The sequence below is a fragment of the Diadema antillarum genome, unplaced genomic scaffold (assembly GCF_040938485.1).
Source record: "Diadema antillarum isolate AM-2024a unplaced genomic scaffold, OU_Dant_1.0 scf00000142, whole genome shotgun sequence".
NCBI lineage: Eukaryota > Metazoa > Echinodermata > Echinoidea > Diadematoida > Diadematidae > Diadema > Diadema antillarum.
Window position 1 is genome coordinate 901,580 of NW_027271031.1, and position 21,031 is coordinate 922,610.

The 21,031-nt window shown below is 38.8% G+C and overlaps 1 protein-coding gene and 1 non-coding gene across 3 annotated transcripts in view; one reads left to right on the forward strand and one right to left on the reverse strand.

The window, feature by feature from the left end:
- Positions 1-611: 611 nt before the first annotated feature.
- Trnav-cac (transfer RNA valine (anticodon CAC)) lies at positions 612-684 on the reverse strand. The gene has a single exon. It is a non-coding gene; the product is annotated as a tRNA-Val (tRNA).
- A 3,709-nt stretch (positions 685-4,393) lies between these two features.
- The window catches only part of LOC139721394 (CD63 antigen-like), a 32,431-nt gene continuing 15,793 nt past the window's right edge, over positions 4,394-21,031 (forward strand). The window contains exon 1 of one of the 2 annotated variants that reach the window (XM_071632704.1): positions 4,394-4,789. In XM_071632704.1, the coding sequence (XP_071488805.1) occupies positions 4,724-4,789 (66 nt within the window). In that variant the 5' untranslated portion in view covers positions 4,394-4,723. The remainder of the gene's footprint in view (positions 4,790-21,031) is intronic. The other variant, XM_071632705.1, reaches the window with a different exon arrangement.

Below are 21,031 nucleotides of genomic sequence, written 5' to 3' on the forward strand. Positions count from 1 at the left end.
AAAAAATCAAAATCAGGTGAAAACTAAGGAAGTTATGTACAAATTGTAATGTCAAAATTTTGCTAACATAAAAAACAGTCCTTGAACAGTCAAAAGAATTATACAAATGAGTGAGTTGGTTATGTCAATACATGTATTTCACAATTTGCCAAACAGTGCCTACGGAAAATGATTAATTATTCGTAGGTCTTTGTTTTTGTTGTTTTTGTTGTTGGTGGTGATGGTGGTGGTGGTGGTGTTCTTGTAAGTGCAATTATGCCCCAGTCTTAAACCCTGATATATCTTAATGGTCATTATTTTAAAGTTATTCAGCCAGGAATTATATAATGTTCAAAGCAGATGATATATAGTATTGAATTTTCGCTCGTTAATTTATTAGTTTTAATATACTGAAATGCTAAATTTCATTCTAATGTCATAATTCAGGAATATTGAGGCAAGGAAAAATTTGGCATCGCACCCGTAAAAGTCAAGGAGGTACTGTACTTCTGATAGTAATGTAGAAAATAATAACATGTACAAGGAGTGGAATCAAGTAGGGGAAAAGAGCCACAAAAAAATAAAAATAAGTACAGTATTTGATATGTTTAAAAGGAAAAAAAAAATCACGTTGTTTCCGCCCGGGGTCGAACCGGGGACCTTGCGCGTGTGAGGCGCACGTGATAACCACTACACTACGGAAATGATCGCTAATCGGTTTGAGGAAAATTAGGACCAATTCTGAATGCTTATACTGTACTGTATACTAAGTAGGCCCTACTGTATAATAATTAACATCAGTTTTATGTTGTGAAAACGCCCTCTCGTGTACATCCAACATCAGCTCGCCTCCCGCTAGCATCCAATGGGATAATTATGTAGGCCCTACATGCATGTATTGTAAAAATGTGAATGCGGATTTTCCCGTGTGTGTTGTTGATGTCGTCGGGGATGTGAGGAATGGAATGGAAAAAGAAAAATACTTATGGCTATTACGGAGAAGCAAAGGCCTATCTATTTCTGGCTAAGTACTCATACTAAACTACAATGCGGCAATCCTAGAAAGAAGAAGTTGTGAAACTTATGTTTCGCAGTAACTAATGGGAGCTCTTTATAATCTCCTGCGATATCATCGCTTACAGGAAATGATATTTCAGCTACAATAGGAATGACGTGAACTTTTGCCAATTTCAGATACCCCAATTGTATTATAGTCACTATTGCTTTATAGGCCTAAAGGGGAATTCCGTACAAGTTAAAACTTTGTCTTAACAGAAATAGTAATATTTATCAAGCACAACCAGGGGTGGATCCATAGCTTTTGCTATAAGTTGGGTGGGGGCAGGCGTGATCCATAATGACGATGGGTCATGACAAGCAAAAAAAAAAGAAGGGAAGAAAAAGGACAAAGATAAGGTTTTTATGTACTTGTTGCTGCCATTCTTTTCTCTCGCAAATCGGCTGACAAGCAAAACAAAAACAAAACGAAACCAAAAACAAAAACAAAGATTTTGTTTTGTTTTGTTTTGTGTTTTTTTGCCTGTGGCTGATGAGTCTGAGTCGGTGTACTAGGAACGTGTGGGTCTGCACACGTGATGGTTTGTGTGTGTGTGTGTGTGTGTGTGTGTGTGTGTGTGTGTGTGTGTGTGTGTGTGTGTGTGTGTGTATGTTTGTTTGTTTTGGTATGGGGGGGGAGGGTTAAACCCCCTTAAGTTACCCCCTCCCCCCTCCCGTAGATCCACCAGTGACAACAGTGAATCGGAGTGGGGTGAGAAATTGATGAGTTTTGCAAAGCAACTCTCGAACAGTATATCAAAATAAGTGATGATGTCAGCATCTATAACTCAAAACTTTCCATTGATTGGGCACACATACATCAACATTAATATAAAAACAAAATCTATATTCACTTTTTTGTTGTAAATGTGTTAAACATAATAGCACACGGGCCGAATGATTTCAAAATAATGGTCAATCAGATATACACGTGCTTGAAACGGGGACGTATAATTGCATCAAAGAATACAGTGTGAAGTCATATTTAAAGACAAGAATAGTTTTCAAGATTCGGTAGTGTGAACAAACTATATACAAGGTATATGGCAAAGTTATAAAACGATGACATCTATTTTAACTCCCTCATTCGCATTATGTTGATTGACTGTTCAAGAAGTGCATGCTTTTACGTAAAAATTAACAAAACTTCCGCATTTCAAAAACTATCAAAACTTTTATTAACTTTTCACTGCTGTTGCTCAACAATTATACTCTTTTTTATCAAAGACTTTTAGATATTTAATTGGTCCGGTAATCCCCTTTAAGACAATCAGGACAACTGAATTGTCAGATGGAATCCAGCCGTGAATAGAAAAGTAGTATTTATATTGCTGACGGACAAAACGTATAACGAATGTGTATTTAAACAAGGTGTGGCAAACAGTAAGAGGGCCTATTTGATTCTTTCTTTGACCTTATTTTTTTCTAAGAAAATGGATTACAATACACAAACGAGTGGAATGGGAAACGAGAAAGCATATATGGAGAGATAAGAACCTATAATATGATATAATACTACAGTATCATACATATAATATGTATGAAGCGTATGTTTATTCATTATTTTACTCACTGCGACCATTCTTGTCCGGGGTTCCCATTTTCTATTCAAATTTAATTTTATGTTCGATATGTACCGTAACTCATGTCTTCTTTTGTTTTGTATTGTTTAGTTAGTTTTGTTTTTGTTTTCCTATTCACCTTGTAAATTGTTTTAATATAACTTACTATTGTTATTGGCCTATAAGGCCGTTACTACGGTGGTATATGCATATATTTTATATATGATTATACAGCCCTTGACGTATTCACATATATTGTACACTCATTAATCGACTTTATCTTATTAACCAGGGTCTGCAGAAGAAGAAAAAGAAAACGATCGCTAATACAATGAACTGTAATCATCGCCGGTCACGAGAACTATGACGTCACAAAATGGCCACCAAGCATACCGCGTGATTCTATGTTACGACCGCACACATTACTTGAATTTTCCGCATAAATAGGGTCAAATATCATATGCAAGTCATGATGAATACAAAACTTGAACAAATTTTGTGATGTCAAACTCCAGTGAATCAGTAACTGTTGGTCCCATCATCCGGCGCTGGACTAAGTATGAAATGGTCACTAGTTGGTCTACAACAGTATTCTCTTGAAATATAATTGCTTATACATTCTCTGATATTTTGAGAATCTCTGTTTTCATAGAGCATTATTATAAAACGCGACGTTACTATATACTGAAATATCAAACGTATATGGGCCAATAATATCAACAAGGCACATTTATGAATGTCATGTCACAGACAGTCCCTATACCTGTACCTGTACTGAATAACTCTGGATTTGGTAAATTGACGTTGATTCAAACTGCGCGCAACCGATAACACCATTTTTAGTTCTTATCAAAGGAAAAAAAAAAGCAAACACCGACAAAGAGAAAACAATTTCAAAAGTACTGAGTATGATAGGCCATACTGGCGCTTTCGTGAGGTAAGCGTCTTTATTATTTTCTTGTCATGTTTGTAAGTTTGTCATCAATTTGAAGCACCGACACTTATATACCACGAGTAACTCCCCCCCCCCCCCCTCTTTTATTTTATTTTTTTTCCCATTTGTATTTCGTGGTACCGAAACAATCAAAAACAAAAACTAAGGGCATCCCTGCGTAATGCGCATGTGATTGCTTCCGTGACGGCAGGACACTATTTTGTAAATGACGTCATACTACCAAACTGCAATCGGCACGCGAGATGTAGTTTGCAGGCACAAACCCTTGTTGGTCGTAAAGGAGTCTGCGCCAAGACTACTACATGCACCACTTTGGCACTGTCCCATAGGCCCTGTGTTGAAGCTTCTCCCACCTTGTTGGGAGAGGCTGCAGTGTAGTGGTGCGTGTATTAGTCTTGGCGCATGCAGACTCCTATACGACCAACAAGGGTTTGTGCCTGCAAACTACGTGAGATGCACGGAACCCAGTGTCAGACGGAACCCGAGTTCTATGGTGAGATGGGGAGAGATTGAACGTAATAAAAGAGATGAAAATAAAAGTAACTCGAAATTGATCAAACCTCTAGCTTTCATTTTATCTCCATCAGTGTATTCATCTTGTAGTTGATCATCTGTTTAGGACTGAAAGTACTGTATATCTACTTTTTGAATGCTTTTTTTTTGTAGATTCCTGTTGCATGTTTCAGTGGAAGAAGACGTGTAGGATCTCTGCGTGTGTGTACGTGTGTGTGTGCTTTGTGTGTACCCGTGTGTGTAACATATCACGTGAAAGGAACCCCAGCGGACTACATGCGTCGCCCACGTACAGTACGTAGCCACGTTCACACATCACAGCTCGCACACCGAAACTGATCGCTGGTATACTCCACACTGTGTGTGGTATACTCCCATCATCAATTGCTGGCAACGTACAGATTGGACTACAGTACCAGGGAAGTCAAAAGTTATTGATCTCTCCATGTTTCAGGGATTTTTGTATAGTCATAGTGAGCATTTTATGTGACATTGAGCCAGCCACGAGCAACGTCAACTATAAAGGGGCCTACTACGGAGGAAACTCGTTTTAATCATCCGATTCCCATCTGAGTGATACCGAAGGCGGAGGAGAGAAATCATCGCTTCCAAATTTCTGTGAAATTGCTTAACACAGGAGCAGAATCTCACTCAAACCATGGCAGTTCAAGGCGGAGCAAAGTGCATCAAGTATTTGATGTTCTTTTTCAACTTCATATTTTTTGTAAGTATGCGTTTAGACACAACACGTATAAAGCGCAGAATCCTGTATAGGGTCTACTTTTAGTTCCGTTGCACTGGTCGTGCTGTTGTAATTTTACTCAATTCTTTAATAAGTAGAAGTTTTCTATCTGGAAACTACCTGGTAGTGGTACTGCAGAAGGCTGTGTGTACCAGCGTATACATGGTAATCCCCGAGCCGCGGGCGGGCGGGTCAGTCGTGGAATTGGGAGGGATGTGTGTGTGGTGAGGAGGGGGAGGAGGAGGGAGCTATACCCGGAGGTGGCTGGATAGAAGTCAGTTTACCTGCGAGAGAAGACAATCCCAATAGGTCATTGATTGTCAGCAAGACTTCCCAATTCCCAATTTAGCAGTATGTGCCAAGTTTGTTTGGATCATGTCCCCAGGTCCATTAGCCAGGAGATCCCCGCCCCCCCCCCCCCAAGTCTATACATCGTGCAGTATTGTAGCATTTATGTTGTTGTTGTTGTTGTTGTTGTTGTTGTTGTTGTTCTTTTAACTTTATGGAGCTCTCTGCCGGGTAGGCAATTTACTCCAAAAAATATATTGAATTCAAATATTTATCTAAATACATTTATAAAAATCTACACTACTTTTAGTTATCTACAAAATCTAATTATATTTATTTTAATATTTACAAATGAGAATATTTACAGAGAAAGAAGGGGACAGGTTTTAGGAAAAGATGTCGCCTGCCTACTCCTGCGCCGAAATGCAAGGTTAGCCGTTCCCGTCGGCCAGGCAGGTAGAGGACCCACCGGCCGACGCCGGTGAAGTCTCGGCCTTTCCCGGGGGTAGGCGCCTCTAGCATTTATGCATGATTGCGCTATAATTAAACACCAGCACACCCCCCTGTCTGGTTGTAGGGTAACCGCACCAGCGACCCCAACCCGGAACAAGTCGGGGTCGCATGGCAGCCCTATGGCTATCAAAGAACCACCTGATATGGCTTAGCATTTTGGTGACCAGAGACCAAAATACAGAGTTTTACGCTGAAATTCGTAGCCATACTGTTAGTAAGATACTTACAATCAGAGCCGCGGAAATCGATTTACAATGTGATCTGTTTTAAGAGCCCAGTGAAAGATTTTATCCGAGGTTTTAGTCCCTCCACATTTCGTATCGTAGTACAACTTACACAGCGCTTGCGCTAACAGTAACAGCCTTGCTGTCAATTGGGTATGGATGAAATGTAGCACATATTAATTATTATAATACACAATGTATGCGTGTAAAAAAAAAACACGATGGCTATGCTAGCTGAGAACTGAAATGAATATTCATTCGCGCATGCGCAGATCATTTTATTTACGTGATATGTTCAAAATGGCGATTCGCATCTCGCGGAGATGGTCTCAAAGATGATGACGATTAATCTTGTTTTCGGAGGTAATGGTGACTGGTGTGAGGGATACATACAATTGTAGTTGCCTATAATATTCAACAATATACAATATGTGACTTCTTTGCAAATCCAAGTGTCGTTTTGATGATGTTGTTTACTGAATTGCAAGCATCGCAGTGCACTTGATTACTTCACTATTAAAAATTGCATAGACAAGTTGTCGGGGCGCTGTTCCAGTAACAGCAACCCACGCCGGGGTTAGTTGTAGGGGTGTTGGACAGTAACATAGAAGAAGTACACCGTGATGTACAAGTAGCTTCACATTCTGGGCACTTACACTTCAATTTTATTGTATAAATGTTGACAATGTTTCCAGTTGAAAACTCTGAATTGCATACATGTATGTACAGATCAATCTCGCCCTGCATGCATGCTGTTGTAGAGTACTAGAATCTGATTTTATGTCAGAAGCTCTAGGCTTACTGGTAATAAAAATAGGATATAAAAAGAAATACCAGTTTAATGTTCAAAAGATTGAGTGAACACTGCAAATGACTGTCCAGACACTTGAGGTACATACTGATAGCATGTACATGTACAATTGTACATGTAGTTGTGCCATATTCCAATAAACTGTAGAAAGTGATGTTTAGAATAAAGCATTCAGTCAATTTCATGTTATTAGTATGGTGATGTGTTTTTCATTCTGTCGAGTGACAGCATAATTTGCAAACTTTTATATGCTGCAATGTTATTTGTGTAGGCCTAATGGCAGTGTGTTGACCTACATTGTACACAGCAATGGCACTATGCCAAACTGTGTATAAAAGTTGAAAGCACTTTTGTACATAATGAAGTATACATCTTCAGGTTTAATACATTAATTTCTAGGACAAGTATACATTGAAGTGTTGCTTGTTTTGTACAGTTACATAGAGTTGATACCCTATCGTGAGTATTGAGACCCATCATGATAATTTGCCTGACCTTCGATATTTAACTATTTCTTCTCTGTTTTTGTTTGTTTGTTTGTTTGTTTGTTTTTTATTTTAAGGAGAGGAAACTCACACAGCCATGGCTATCTACAATGTATATGTACATTGTAAGCCCTGTGTACCTACTGATAGAAAACACTGTCCTTAATCAGATATCTGGTCCAGATTATCCATTGGTTATACTGGCTATGAAAGCAACTCGTGACAAAAGCTTTAAGTCAATTTATCTTTGACGTGTCAATTAGTGTCCTGTGGAAGATTTGGCAAGAGATCGTCTGCGGTCAGCTGCTTGTGCAGGTCAAAGACACAATTTGTCTACAACTTGTGTACAAGAGTACATGCTTTAGTAGGAATTTATGCTGTTGACCCCAGTGGCTTTTTAAAATCCTTTACTGTAATGGTGTAAAGAATGCTGATAGTCAAAGATGCCTTTCCTTCCTCCTCACCCCATCCCCCTTACTCAAGCACTTGCAAGAATTCCCTTCATTTATTTGAACTACAATGTAACATAATTAGTGTTTTCAGTGAATCTATAGGCAGATCAACATTTAAAGTGAAAGTTAATCTAACATACTATACAGGTATACATTCATAGTTCATTTTGAACACGAAGCACATGTACAATGTAATTATATCACCAAGCTGACAACCAGCAATCATACATTGTACCAGCAAATTACATACACTACGTATCTTTCACCTCCATTAACTTAGTTCCAACAAGGCATAATTGCTTTGTCATTCATCATGGTACCACATCATGGTACAAAATGTACGTCATCCTTGTTGGGTCTGTTTGTGGTCATTAGTGTTTTAATTGTGAGCTTGGATCAACAGATGGCATGACCTGCAGGTATATTGATTTTGATTGTGATCCGTCATGTTGTGCACAACGCTGAATTTGAGTCATTTTGCTGGGATTGTTATTAAAACAGACTATGCAATGGTTTTACTACCGGTAAACAGTGTACATGTAGGAAGAAAAAACACACATCTCGGGTGAATATTGATTGTCCACACCAGCAAAATGCTGATAATCGAGAGAGAGGAAAAAAGATGATGGCCATCTTTTTTTAATCATGGGAATTTCAGTAAAGTGTGTAATCATAACCACCTGCTAAATAAATTGCAAACATGTTGGTCATCCTGTCTCTGTCAGTACTGTAAATCACTCTTGTTTTACAGCTGTATCCATAGTCAATTATCATGGTTTAATGCATACCACTACCAGTAGGCCTACCCATGCCAGTTACATACCCTATACCAGTACTTCACAATCGTATACAATTGTAGTTTGATGCCAGTGATGCCAAGCTCCCGTGTCAAGATGCTGTGTAACGGTAATTGTATCTACATGTACAGCAAAAAGGGCTGTTCAAGCAAAATGCTACTCCACATTCTTGTTAATTATATCTGAAACTTTTTATTTCGGAGAATTTTAGAATGTTTCACTTTCAGGAATTTTTTACCATAAAACATATTGACATTTTGGAAAGGCCTACAGAAAAAAAATGTCCTTTGCACAATTCCAACTGTAACCTATTTGTCTGCTAGTTTCTGTACACTTTACATGTATGTACTTGGGTTAGGGACTTCTTAAACATTGAGTGTAGTTTCACCCTAAGAGTCTTCGGCAGATTGAATACACATACCACGTACTTCCTTCAGGAAGGAACCAGTGTAAATACAATGTATGCCTGCATGTAACACTTTGCAAGAAGTTCCCTTGGGTCATTTCTACACCGCCCATTTCCCGACCGCTCATTTCCCGAAACCAGAGCACTGTGCAATGTTCATGTTCAACAGATACCGTCTTGATGAATAAAGATGGAAAATGTTTTCCCATTTCCCAATCAGGCAGATGTCCAACATATTTTACTAGGCCAGTGATTTCACAGCTTCCACGTGTACATGTAGGTCCACTGTACATGTAGGTCCATTGGATGTGTACACTTTGTACATTGTAGGTCTACTTGCCAGAACACGAGTTTTTGATTGTCCTTTAGGCTCAGACAGGTTGGTATTGTACATGTATCAGAATCTTAAACATAAGTTTTGTAACTAGTGAGATATTTATTCATCTGTTAAAACTTGGTAAAATTGCACACAATACCTTTTTTCATTTTTATTATACTTCAGATTCTCTTTCAGAATATCTGCACACAAGTTCCCCGCAAACATTTCACAGATCTTACATGACCGGTAGGCCACTTTGTAAAGTAATCTCTTCCAAAGACTTGTGTGATACAACATGTGTTTGCACCAGCACATTGTGTGTTCTTCACAGGATACCTTTGCAATGTGTGCTTTCTGGTACAACATGTACATGTACATATGTAGACCTTCCAAGGATACTAAGTATTACCCAGTTTACATTGATTAATCAAATACTACTGTAGTGCATACTGTAAGCTGTTATTTTTGTGAGGGTTTAATTTCTGTGAATTTCAAAAATCACAGTTGGATTGCGAATTTAATAACACACAAAAATGTTGCCATGGGCTAGGGTAATAGTACATAGCGTCAGTGTCAATGTATAATAACACGTTACAAAAATGTCTGTGACCACCTCATTTACGAAAATGTCCAGCTTTTTATTTTGTGTGTACACGCAAGTACCCTCTGAGCAAACCTGTTGCATCAGTTAGATATATACTGTAATTAGTGCCAGCATTAAAAAAAAAAAGAAATCATGGTTGTATTCTGAAGAAATGCAAATTACAGTGTGTTCAATAGGTCTTTCTTATGTGTACGTGTATAAAGTACAGTAAGTACGAGATATAGGCCTTAACAATATCGTGAAGGTACAATACGGTGTACATGTATATGGCTCAACCAAGTACGACTACAAATGTACAAGTACAATAGTACCGGGTACTATACAAATTATCAGTCCCAAGTAGACAATGGAGAATACACTGTACAAGTTCCCATACCGGTACATGTAGTTTTGTATGAAGTGTATTTTTTATACATGTGTGTTAACCTCTTTTGAACTGTTGCCATTTTCTCTCTCCCTCTCTCTGTTTTTAATAAAGCATGATATACTGTATTTTGTTCAGTATGCAGCGCTCAGCAGGCAGATAGAATGGTTGGCCATGCATGCCCTGGTACCTCTCAATGAACATTAGGCTGCGTTCACATAGAAGTATACTATTCGGGTATTCGGGCTCGTTTTTCGAGGGCACGCGAATAGCTTGAATCGAACGATAGGATTTCCTCACACCGGTTCACATAGGAGGGCACTATTCGAAAGAACCAAATAGCTGCGAAAAGTATAGCAAAGTGGGAATCGAGCTTGTTCGATTTTCTTGCAGCGTATACCGTCTCTCGTTTATGAAGTAATGACACTTTTGGTCTGGATTTGCCCTTTGGCAAAAATAAGCATGTAGACTGACATTTTGATGCAGTTTAGAAATTGTTAATAAGATTTGCTGGGATGTACAACGTTGGAGGAAGAAATCCTCACTGCATGGGATGGTGAGTTGACGGTGCAGGTGATGGTGTATTCGGTGCCCGAATAGCGAATAGCGAATACTTCTATGTGAACGTGGCCTAAGGCAAACTTTTCATAGAAACTTTGTTAAGAAGGATTGCAGTGAAAAATGCTGCTACATGTGTACATTGTATTTTACCATTACAAATGTAGGGTGATCTTTGTTTGTGTGTGTGTGTGTGTGTGCCGGGGGGGGGGGGGGGGGGGGGGGGTCAGTAAAATCCATTAGAACCATAGACAAAGGCATTACTTGCTGCACTGTACATAGTTTAGTTGGAACCTAAAAGTTACACCTGCTCTGCTTGATCATAAATTTATAGCAAAGACTGTACACAAGGCATCTACCAGAATGCTCACAATTCTTCCCCGTCACTATAATAGCAATGTTCAGTATTTGTTCAAAATGCAGTCGTCTCCATTCGAGGTGCCTACATGGCTATGTGTGAAATGTTTTATTGGGGCTATAAAAAGATAGTGTGCCCTTCAGGTTTATAATCCCACTCCCTTCTCCTTTGTAAAGATGGCGAATGGTATTTCTCCATTCTCGGACTTGTATAGATCACAGAATGGGGGCTTGATAGCACCACCAGTGCCAGAAACGTCAGGAAAGATAGAAAAACACTCAAAGAAGAGTAACCGCTTTTTGAGCCCTAACTCTTTTTTCTGGATTTTTCGAACCATTCAATTGTAATATTCAAAGGGTGCCCAAACATTGCCATCTACAGAGTCTTTATACTGGAGCACTGGACCATCAGCAGTGCAGACAGCATGCTACACAACAGTTCAGGGAGTGCCGGGTTGTCCATTTAGTACTGCAACCACCATAGCTACCCTCGCTGGAGGAATTGGAGATAATCTCCCTTTGAAAAGATTGTTTGCCAAAGTCCCCCAAAGCAGTCCGGATTTGCTACAGATTTGAGCATAAATTGATGCCTACAAACCATGATGTGAAATGGTGTATGGTACAGCAGTGGGTGTTCGCTGTACATTATCGAATTAACATAAATTATACATACTGTTTATGTACCACTCTATTGATATCCAAAGTTCAGTTTGTTCAAGAGCACACAAGCACTTTGTGCCCAATTTTCTTTTTCTTTTTTTTTTACATTAGTTGCCTACGGAGCGAAAGAGTATTGCATAAATATTATAGAAGGTCAAAACCTTAAAGGGATGGTACAGTATTGATGGAGATGAGAATTGGGCTTTTAACTTTTTGCGAGACAGCAAGAACATACTTGATAGTACAGAGCATACCATTTTAAGAGGAATTTAAATTTTATTTTGATGAAAATCGGGTTTGGAATGACTGAAACATCCAAAAACAAAGTAAAACAAAGCGATTGTAATATTAAAGTGTGGGTCCCACACTTTTTTAGAATCGCTCTTTTTAGGATATCTCAGCCATTTCAAAACCAATTTTTATCAAATAAACATTGAATTCCTCATAGAATTACATGCTCTTTCATATTTCATATTAAGAGGTTTCTCATTATCTCACCAAAAAATGTTAGAAACCTGAAATTAGGTCTCAACCAAAACTATACGATCCCTTTAATATGTGGCGAATACAGGTACACGTTTACTGGTACTGCATGTTCATTGTCATTAGTGTACCATGTATGGAGCTGACAAAGTTTGAGCGCGGTACCTGTTCAGTGTATTACACTACAGTTGTGCTTGACAACATGGAAATTTAGAAATGAAGAGTACAAACAGTAGGTTCTTCCTTCTCTATACAGTGTCTTTCGGTGTGACCATAACATGATTGTGCTCACATGTATCATTCTTGAAGACAGGTAAAACAGATAAAACATGCCTGTAAATATAATTGTATAGAAAGTAGAATAACCTTTTCAAAAATATTGAATGTCTAATGTTAAAGGACAAGTTCACCTTCATAAACATAAGGATTGAGAGAATGTAGCAATATTAGTAGAACACATCATTGAAAGTTTGAGGAAAATCGGACAATCCGTTCAAAAGTTATGAATTTTTGAAGTTTTTGTGCAGTAACCGCTGGATGAGAAGACTACTGCAGTGTGTGAAAAACTTAGATGTCACATGCGTACAACAATATAAGGAAAATATAAAGAGAATTTCACAAAATTTCATCTTATGAAAAAAGTACACATTCCCCCGACTCGTTACCGACAAATGTTATGGGTAATATTATTCCCCCTGCCTTTAGAAAGAGGCAAGTCAAGTGCTCTTTTATTATGCGAAAAAAGTGAAAATATGTTGAATTTTCTTTATATTTTCTTTATACTGTTGTACGCATATGACTCACAAGCTGTAGTAGTCTCCTCATCCAGCGGTTCCAAAACAAAAATTTTAAAAATTCATAACTTTTGCATCGATTGTCCAATTTTCCTCAAACTTTCACTGATGTGTTCTACTAATATTGTTGCATTCTCTCAATCGTTATGTTTATGAAGGTGAACTTGTCCTTTAATGAAGCCATTTGGGTTGTTTTCATGCATATATTTAATCAACAAACAAAAAAACAGGAAAGTTTAATAGGGAAATTAGAATTACCCTTTAAAAGTCCCCTCCTATCAAAATATAACATTTCTGCAATCATAGTGTTTGTACCCCTCCTGTGAAAATATAGGCCGACTAATCGCCATTACATACATGTGTTGATGCATGCAGTCAGCTATTGATTGCTTTTTACTGTCAACGCATGCCTTTTTTAGCTGTGATGCCTTTTGATTCATTTGTACATGTACATACTTCACATTTTTCATCTCATTGTCAGTAACGAGCAAACTGTACCTATTAAAGGATTCCAAGGTAGTGTATGATTAAACCCATTCACCTCTTGCATAGGGCAACTATCGGTATGTGAAACTTACAATTAGACAAAATGAGATGAATGAGCACTGATGCAAAGTATGGGACCTTTGCTTTAATACAATATATACCCCTTAAAAAATGCAAGTATTGAAGAAAATATTTGTCTTAAAATGCCCTGGACTATTGAGTTTTTTTCTGTCTGGTCCTTGCGTAGGTTGTATTGATACATTTTGTATTTATGAGCATCAAAAAGCGTAGGCTCTGTAATAACAGTGCATACAGTTCTCTATTGTGCTGCACAGTTCCGTATATGAAAGAGATACGTACGTACGTGTACTAGCAGATATTGCAAACATAACAACCTGGATTATCATTCAAGAGTAAAATAGTGTCTGGCTAGTAGCTTCCTGCAGTATATACATCGTAGGCACCTTTATACAACGTCAGTGTGTTGGCGACCAATATCAATGTTATTTTTTTTATGAAAATGTGTGAAACTTTAGAATTTTCCTGACATTCTTACTTTCTGTCTATTCATTGAATAAAGCCTTATTAACTATCCTCTTTATAGTATTTGCCCTGTCCATCAAAGAAAAACAAAAAGATTTTTCTATCAAGATGCTCTGGATGCATGCAGTGTAAGTTTGAGATGTTAGGCAGGAAAGTCATCTGGCCACAACACGTGCATGATCTCCTGAAATGCCTGTGTGATTACATTGTCAGTGAAGTGCGCAAACACTCTCATTTTTCCAAATTTATGGAATTCTTGCGTCAAGCTATTCTATTGCAACTGACAAATTATTTTACGTCGTTGTAGAGCAATTGGTCAATCAGTTGGAACTCTCATTTTGCCATGCCACAATCTCCAAACAGGAGTTCGAAATGCCCAGCACTGTCACCAGCAAAGCGAAGAAGATCTGTGCATCCTTTATCCACGGGAGCCTCCCTGTGAGGTTAAGTTCCGATTGCTGTGCAGGGCAATCAAATTTATGGGCAATCTGCAGGCTGGACGCTGTTTGGCTGAAAATGCTAAATGTATTTTTGATGGGATGCCCACTCCGTGTGCTCTCATCTAGCCAGCTTGCACAAGCAGCGTGAAAACAGCGTGCGCATAATGAAGGGCTAATGGCTCCGGTGTTTCTGAAGGGGGGCCCTACAGTTGTATATGTGTGGCGCTGTGGAGGGTCGAGTGGCATCCATGCAGAGTTCGTTGACAGAAGGCATTACCTTGAAATCCTCAATTGGGATGTGTGCATGTCTCATTAGCGGTACAGGCATCATTGATTGTTTCCTAATGAAGCGTTGATTGATAGACGTTGTGTTGATCTTTCCAGTGCATGATCTGCTGTACAGTACAAGCTCTTGGCACAAACTGCAGTGCAAATGATACAAATTTCACAAAGTAAATTAAAAAAAGAAGAGTAAAAAAAAATAAGAAAATCTTGTGTCTGGTTTAATCAAGTCTCTCTGGCAATGCACAACAAACGATACTGGTGGTGGTCTCCTACTGAAAGCAGGGAGGTGGGAAGAGAAATATAATGCCATTTTGTCTTTCCCCTCTCTCTCTCTCTCTCTCTCACTTCCGCTAGTTTTGCTGTGAAAATTTCATTTCGGTTTCAGTTCTGATGCAACAAAACCACTATAGCCATCTGTCTGTGTACAGGTTTACACACACACCCATACACATATTTGCATGCTCGTACAGCTGTATAAGTAGGCCTAATGTTAAAAAAGTTGACACATCCTCAGTTGTTGGGCACGACAACCCCGCTCCTTACAAGTTACAGGCAATTATCCCACACATAAAAACTAAAAGCAAGAGCCATACATTGTGCATTAATGTACATGTTGCTTTGCTTGGCAGGGGATTCTGGTCGGTCTAGTCAAGTGGTTGATAATAGCTTTTTACACAGGGAAGGTTTTGTTTCATTGAGTTACCCTTACCGGTACACTGTAAAAGTGGATATTTTTGCACGACTAATTTTTCGCGCTTGGCCCGGTAAGAAGAGTTTCGCGTGTTTTTAATTCCGCGGAATCAAGACATCACGCACGGGAACATATGGCAAGCAAAAACATTTGCGTGCTTTTATTTTCGTGCTAGTTTTTTTTTTTTTGCGCGCGAAATGCGCGAAAATTACAATACCGCGAAAATTTCCACTTTAACAGTATTCAAGTGGAGGAACTTGTGGGTACCGAACTCTGTATTCTTCTATACACTGTACGATTGAGGTACAGTACCCATACATTTATACCTGGCTCAGTTTGATGCTAGAATACAACAGTTCCGGCTCGAGGGCAAAGTTTTCAGACAGACTTGGTTGTGAAGAGCTCTTGAATTTGATTTTTATGTTGTGCAGGCACCATCATGCTATCCCTCAAAGGACATGTACAGTGGAACCAGGCTTGGATGGAACAATGGGACAGCTTCATGTACATGTACACACATCATGACAGGCATTCATACAACAAAAAAACATTCATTGGTACTGGTATTTGTATGTCTGTTCTGAGCAATCAACACAGCCAGAAAACTTCCACATCTCTTCATGTTGCAGTGCTGAATCAGACATTCTACCGGTATTTAAAATGCGTAACCTTCTGTGTTCTTCAGTGCACTGTGATCTGATACAGCCCAAATACATTGTATGTCGGTTATCAAATGTCTCTTGACTCTATGTACTGTAAAAGTGGTTTCTTTCGCAGTGGTTTTATTTTCGCGCTTTGAGCGCTTTGAGGTTGAACCGCGAATTTAACATCACGCGAAAATGTTTTGAACTCGCCACTTGTTACAACGCTATTGCGCACATGCACACACGAAGATTCCGTGCATTGAGTGTATTGATGGTACTGTAAACACACACACAGCGATACCGTGCAATGTAGGTACAAGCATGTTATAAAGTACTCGAGAGATGGGATTTCAGGTAAGCCTGCATTCAATTTTAATTTCTATTTGATAAATACTGTAAAAGAATCATTGGATAATAGTTTGGATTTTCATGTGCAAAATAAAACATTTTTTGCCGACTGAATTCAGATTTTGCCAACCAAGAATTTAAACGGTTAAACACACGAAAAAGTCGGCACCGATGGAAACCGCAAAAGTATCTGTACACGAAAGAAACCACTTTTATAGTACATTGCTTGGAGAGGTATACTTTCGGGCCATGAACACGACATGGTGTTTGGTGAATGAGAATGCTACCAAATGAATTGGCACTGTTTCTTTTATGGTATTGTGGCAATAAGATTGGTGCCAACACTTGAGAGTAATTCAACTGTGAATGTACAATTTTGTACTTTGTGTGTATACATATACTGGTCATCAAGATGAATTCAGTGTTCAGCAAGATAAATTTTCATTTCTCCCTATTATTAGTTTTGGACATAATCTGTACTCAAGGTGCCTTTTGTAGTATTTGTTGTTGCCTTGAGCATAAATGTACAATGTGCTGGTAGCGGATCCTATAACAGCATCATGTACAAGTCGTACTTGACTGTCTAGATCTTTATTTTGTTTTGAGAAAAAAAAAAATGCTCATATGCAGTTCATAGGATACATCTCCATTCATACAGTGTATTTGCTCAGTGGATTAATCTTTAGAGTTGATATGTACTGTTAGTATCACCAAGGAAAAAACATGATGAAACCCATATACATGGTACACATGTAGTCTTCATGTGCCATTATCAAACAGAGATTATTTACATTTTGATGGTGTCTTCTTTTTTTGACACTATACTGTTCATCATTTTCGAGAAATGATAGCATACAGTCTTACAGTGGCATACGAGCAATACGTGATAGTTCAAGTACCCTTCCCTTTGGAGAATTAAATTTACCATGGCAGCCATAGGGGATACAGTGTCAAATGTCTTCTACGCACCCTCCTCCCCCCCCCCCCCCCCCCCCCTCAACTTGCGGGTAGGAATCATTCACAGTCACTTTATTTCTGTACAAGGGAATATCATTGAAAGAGGAGCTGAGGACAATGAGTTTCTACACATGTACAGTGTATCTTGCTATATCTAAATGCTCTACTGTACAAATCTGCACAGTAACAGCATTCACCTTGTATAGTTGTTCCTTTTTGTTTGTTTGTTTGTTTGTTTGTTTGTTTTAATACCTACCGGGTAATTCAAGAGATCTCCAGTTTATGTTCCTCTTGTGTTCTTGAAGTAGGATTTCTCGACAATAAAGTATTAACCCGTTGAGGACAGATTGATTTTGCTACAATGCGCATTTCTCAATAGACACCTACCCAAGCAAACTCAGGACTCGTCCTCAACGAGTTTAAGTATCTCCATCAAAACTTTTTTCTTTTGGTCATTAGACATGATAGGCTTTAGATGGAATTGTTTCGGATCAGGGTTTGGGATTTTGTGGGATAATCAAGTTATTTGTGGGTTTGATTGTGTTTAATAGTATTACTGTTATACATGTACGTTGTAAGTCTGCAAAACCAGCATGCAAACACATGCTCATTCTCATTCCAACTCCAAAAAGCAAGTAAATTCCTTACAGTTGGTGTGATTATGCTGAAATTTTCATGATGGTTTTCTTTCCGCAAATTTCATGTACATGTATTATACATTGTAGGTTCTCAATTACTGAAAAAAAGAATTAAAGAAGTGTGATTTAGTGGTCTTTTTTATGAAAACAAAGATAATGCTTGGTACACATTGCCCCATGCTCATGTTGCAATAAATTGACTAAATAGCTAGATGTGAATTCCAATACCATGCTACTAGGCTCCCTGCCCAAATCATTGGAATATACATTGTACCCTTTTTTATCTCTGAGAGATTTTATCTCATTTCAAGCAAACAAAAGAGTTTGAAAAGTCACTTTTTCCTATGAACATTATTGTTATTTTTTTAATGCAATTATCATTATGAATGAGAAAACCACACAGCGTGAAATAAACAACTTGACGAAATGTCCGATCAACTGCCATTTGCAAAAATATCAGCATGCTCGGTATTTTTGTATAAACAGATAAAACTCTGGATTCTTTTTCTCTCTAGATACAAGCAGAGGGTACAAGTACATCACATCTTGAGAAAGATACCTAAGATGGACATATAGACCTATTGCACTTTTGACTGTACCTGTACTTCGTGCCCTAATTTCTTTTGTTGCTTGAGAGCCGCGTAGTGTGCCATGCACAGGCTTTTCTTCCTGTACGTACTGTAGCAGCAGTGCTCAACTTACCCACAATTGATGGATGCTGCACACGCATAAGCATCGCCCCCCCCCCCCTTTTATTTGAAATGCGCTTTGGCGGCAGAGTGCTCATGCGGTGTGATGGGTGCTCAACATTATTTTCCCGTCCGAGCCATTTAGCAGTGCCCTCGCCGACTTTGTAGCCCCTTTGCTCCGGCAAAGGAGCATGGGATAGCATACATGATTGCGTAGCCAAGTGTGTTTACAACCCAGGCAAGCAGTACGCATAGCTACTGTATAGTTTACGATGTGGCATGCAGTTCAAACTCTTTGATCTGTTTTCGACTCGGCGTCCTATGAAAATTGTTTCGTGCTGGCACAAAGACGTGAGGTTGGAAATTGAAAGCTTTTGATGATCAAATGTACAGTGACTTTAATACATATTGTATCTTCGCCTGACATTGTACGGGATGAAACATGTTCTTTGGATTATCTTATGATAACAAAAAAAGAAAGAAGAAGAAGTAGGAGAAGGAGGAGGAGGAGATGATGATGATATGACTGCTTTTAAACTAAACATTTAGTGTGATTAAATATGTAAAGAGGAGTCCTGGAATCTTCGGTCATAGCTTTAAGTACTGAATGCATTATTAAAATACCATGCATCTAGTGAGCTGGCAGTAGGACCTGCAATGTATAATTGCATTTTTTTTTTATCTATCAGATGTACTATGTACATGCTCAGGCCAAGTGGCAGTGAGCACTTCACTCTGCAGTGATTGCCTTCTGTAAAGTTGATATGTTTAGAATAAGAAATTGTACCTGTACACGACCTACAATGTACAGTTGCCCTTAATTACTGTAATACAAATTGTACATCATAAAATACAGCACAGTGCATGCTCATAGCACTTCCCCCTTGTATACAGTCAAGTGTTTTCTTCTGCCATTGGCTCGCTGGGTGGCACTTGTCCAAAGACTGCTTGCGCATTCGTTTTGTTGATGGCTGTCACAGGGAGTATACAGTCTTTACTGTACCATGCAATTTGTATTGGCTGAGCAAGCACACATTTGCCAATGGCTGTACAGAGGAGCTGCATTGCACACACTGCAAATAGCCCAGAGGTGACACCAATGTACAGTCAGACGGAGAACATACAGCTGTACAGTACAGTAGAGGGCAGGGGAAAATGCTGTATACAATGAGAACAACCTCCTTCCTTGTTTGAGGACATACAAAATGTAAACATAGCATACAGATGATGTGTTTCATATGGCCGTGCGCTTCCCTTATATGACAGAAAACAAGAAAGAGACAGAGACAGAGACAGACAGACAAACAGACAGACAAACAGACAAAGATAGGAAGAGAGAGGAGAGAAAGAAGGAGAGAAGGGTGGGGTCAGGGGTGGTAGAAAGACCAGATTATTCCAATTTTATAATATTAGATGATCTGGAAAAACCCTGCAAATATGTCTGCAGTGAAAGAGCCTATTATATGACTATAAAAACTGATCAAAACTGTCTTTTAATATTCATATCTGTATCCTTTTACAGGGAAAATGTTATTTGAATTGATCTTTGTGCTGGCATGATGAAAAGCATAAAGCCACATCAGTTCCACAAAGGGATCAAGTAAAGAAAGGTGTGATGAATTTGGTCATACAGTGTATCATATATCATTCTTTTATTTGTGAGCTTTTTAGAGAACATATCTCTCCATACTTAATCACTTATCATCACATTGTATCATACAGCAGTTAGGCTTTCTACAAGTAGGGCTTTATAAATCAAGTGTATGTAATACATACTCAGGCAAGCAGCAAACAGCGATGAACACTATGTGGCAACTGCCAGCTCTTGCCTTCCATTAAGTTGTTAATTTATGGGTAATTCATGACATGTGTGATCAAAATTTATGTGACACGCTGGTCCCCGCGGGGAGAGGTGGGGTAATGGGAGCAGTGTTGGCGCCATACAATGTAATCGCTCCTTGCAGTCGTCCCTCGCCATCTGTTGCATCTGCCCCATATGGTAACTGCGTAGCTGGCTGGCGGTGTTTTGGGTGTGCTAACGTTCAGTTTGCACGTCTCACTGCCGTAGCTGATTGATGACAGCAGGGGATTGTGAGTGGCAGAGAATGAAAAAGGAAGGAAGGAAAGACGATAGAGATAGAAGGCTGAATGGATAGATGAATAGATAACAGAATTCGTAGATGGATTTGTAGATTTCATGTAAAAATGGGAGATTGCTTTAATACAATTTTTGATACAAAAATGGATTTACCAGAAATTGTGTATTGTACACATACATGTAGGTTGAAAAGGAGAAAGACTGCTTGAGATACATGTATATACCCCATGTGCATAAAACAAATAATACAAAGGCCGCTATCGTGCAATGCGGATAAAAACTTAGTATAA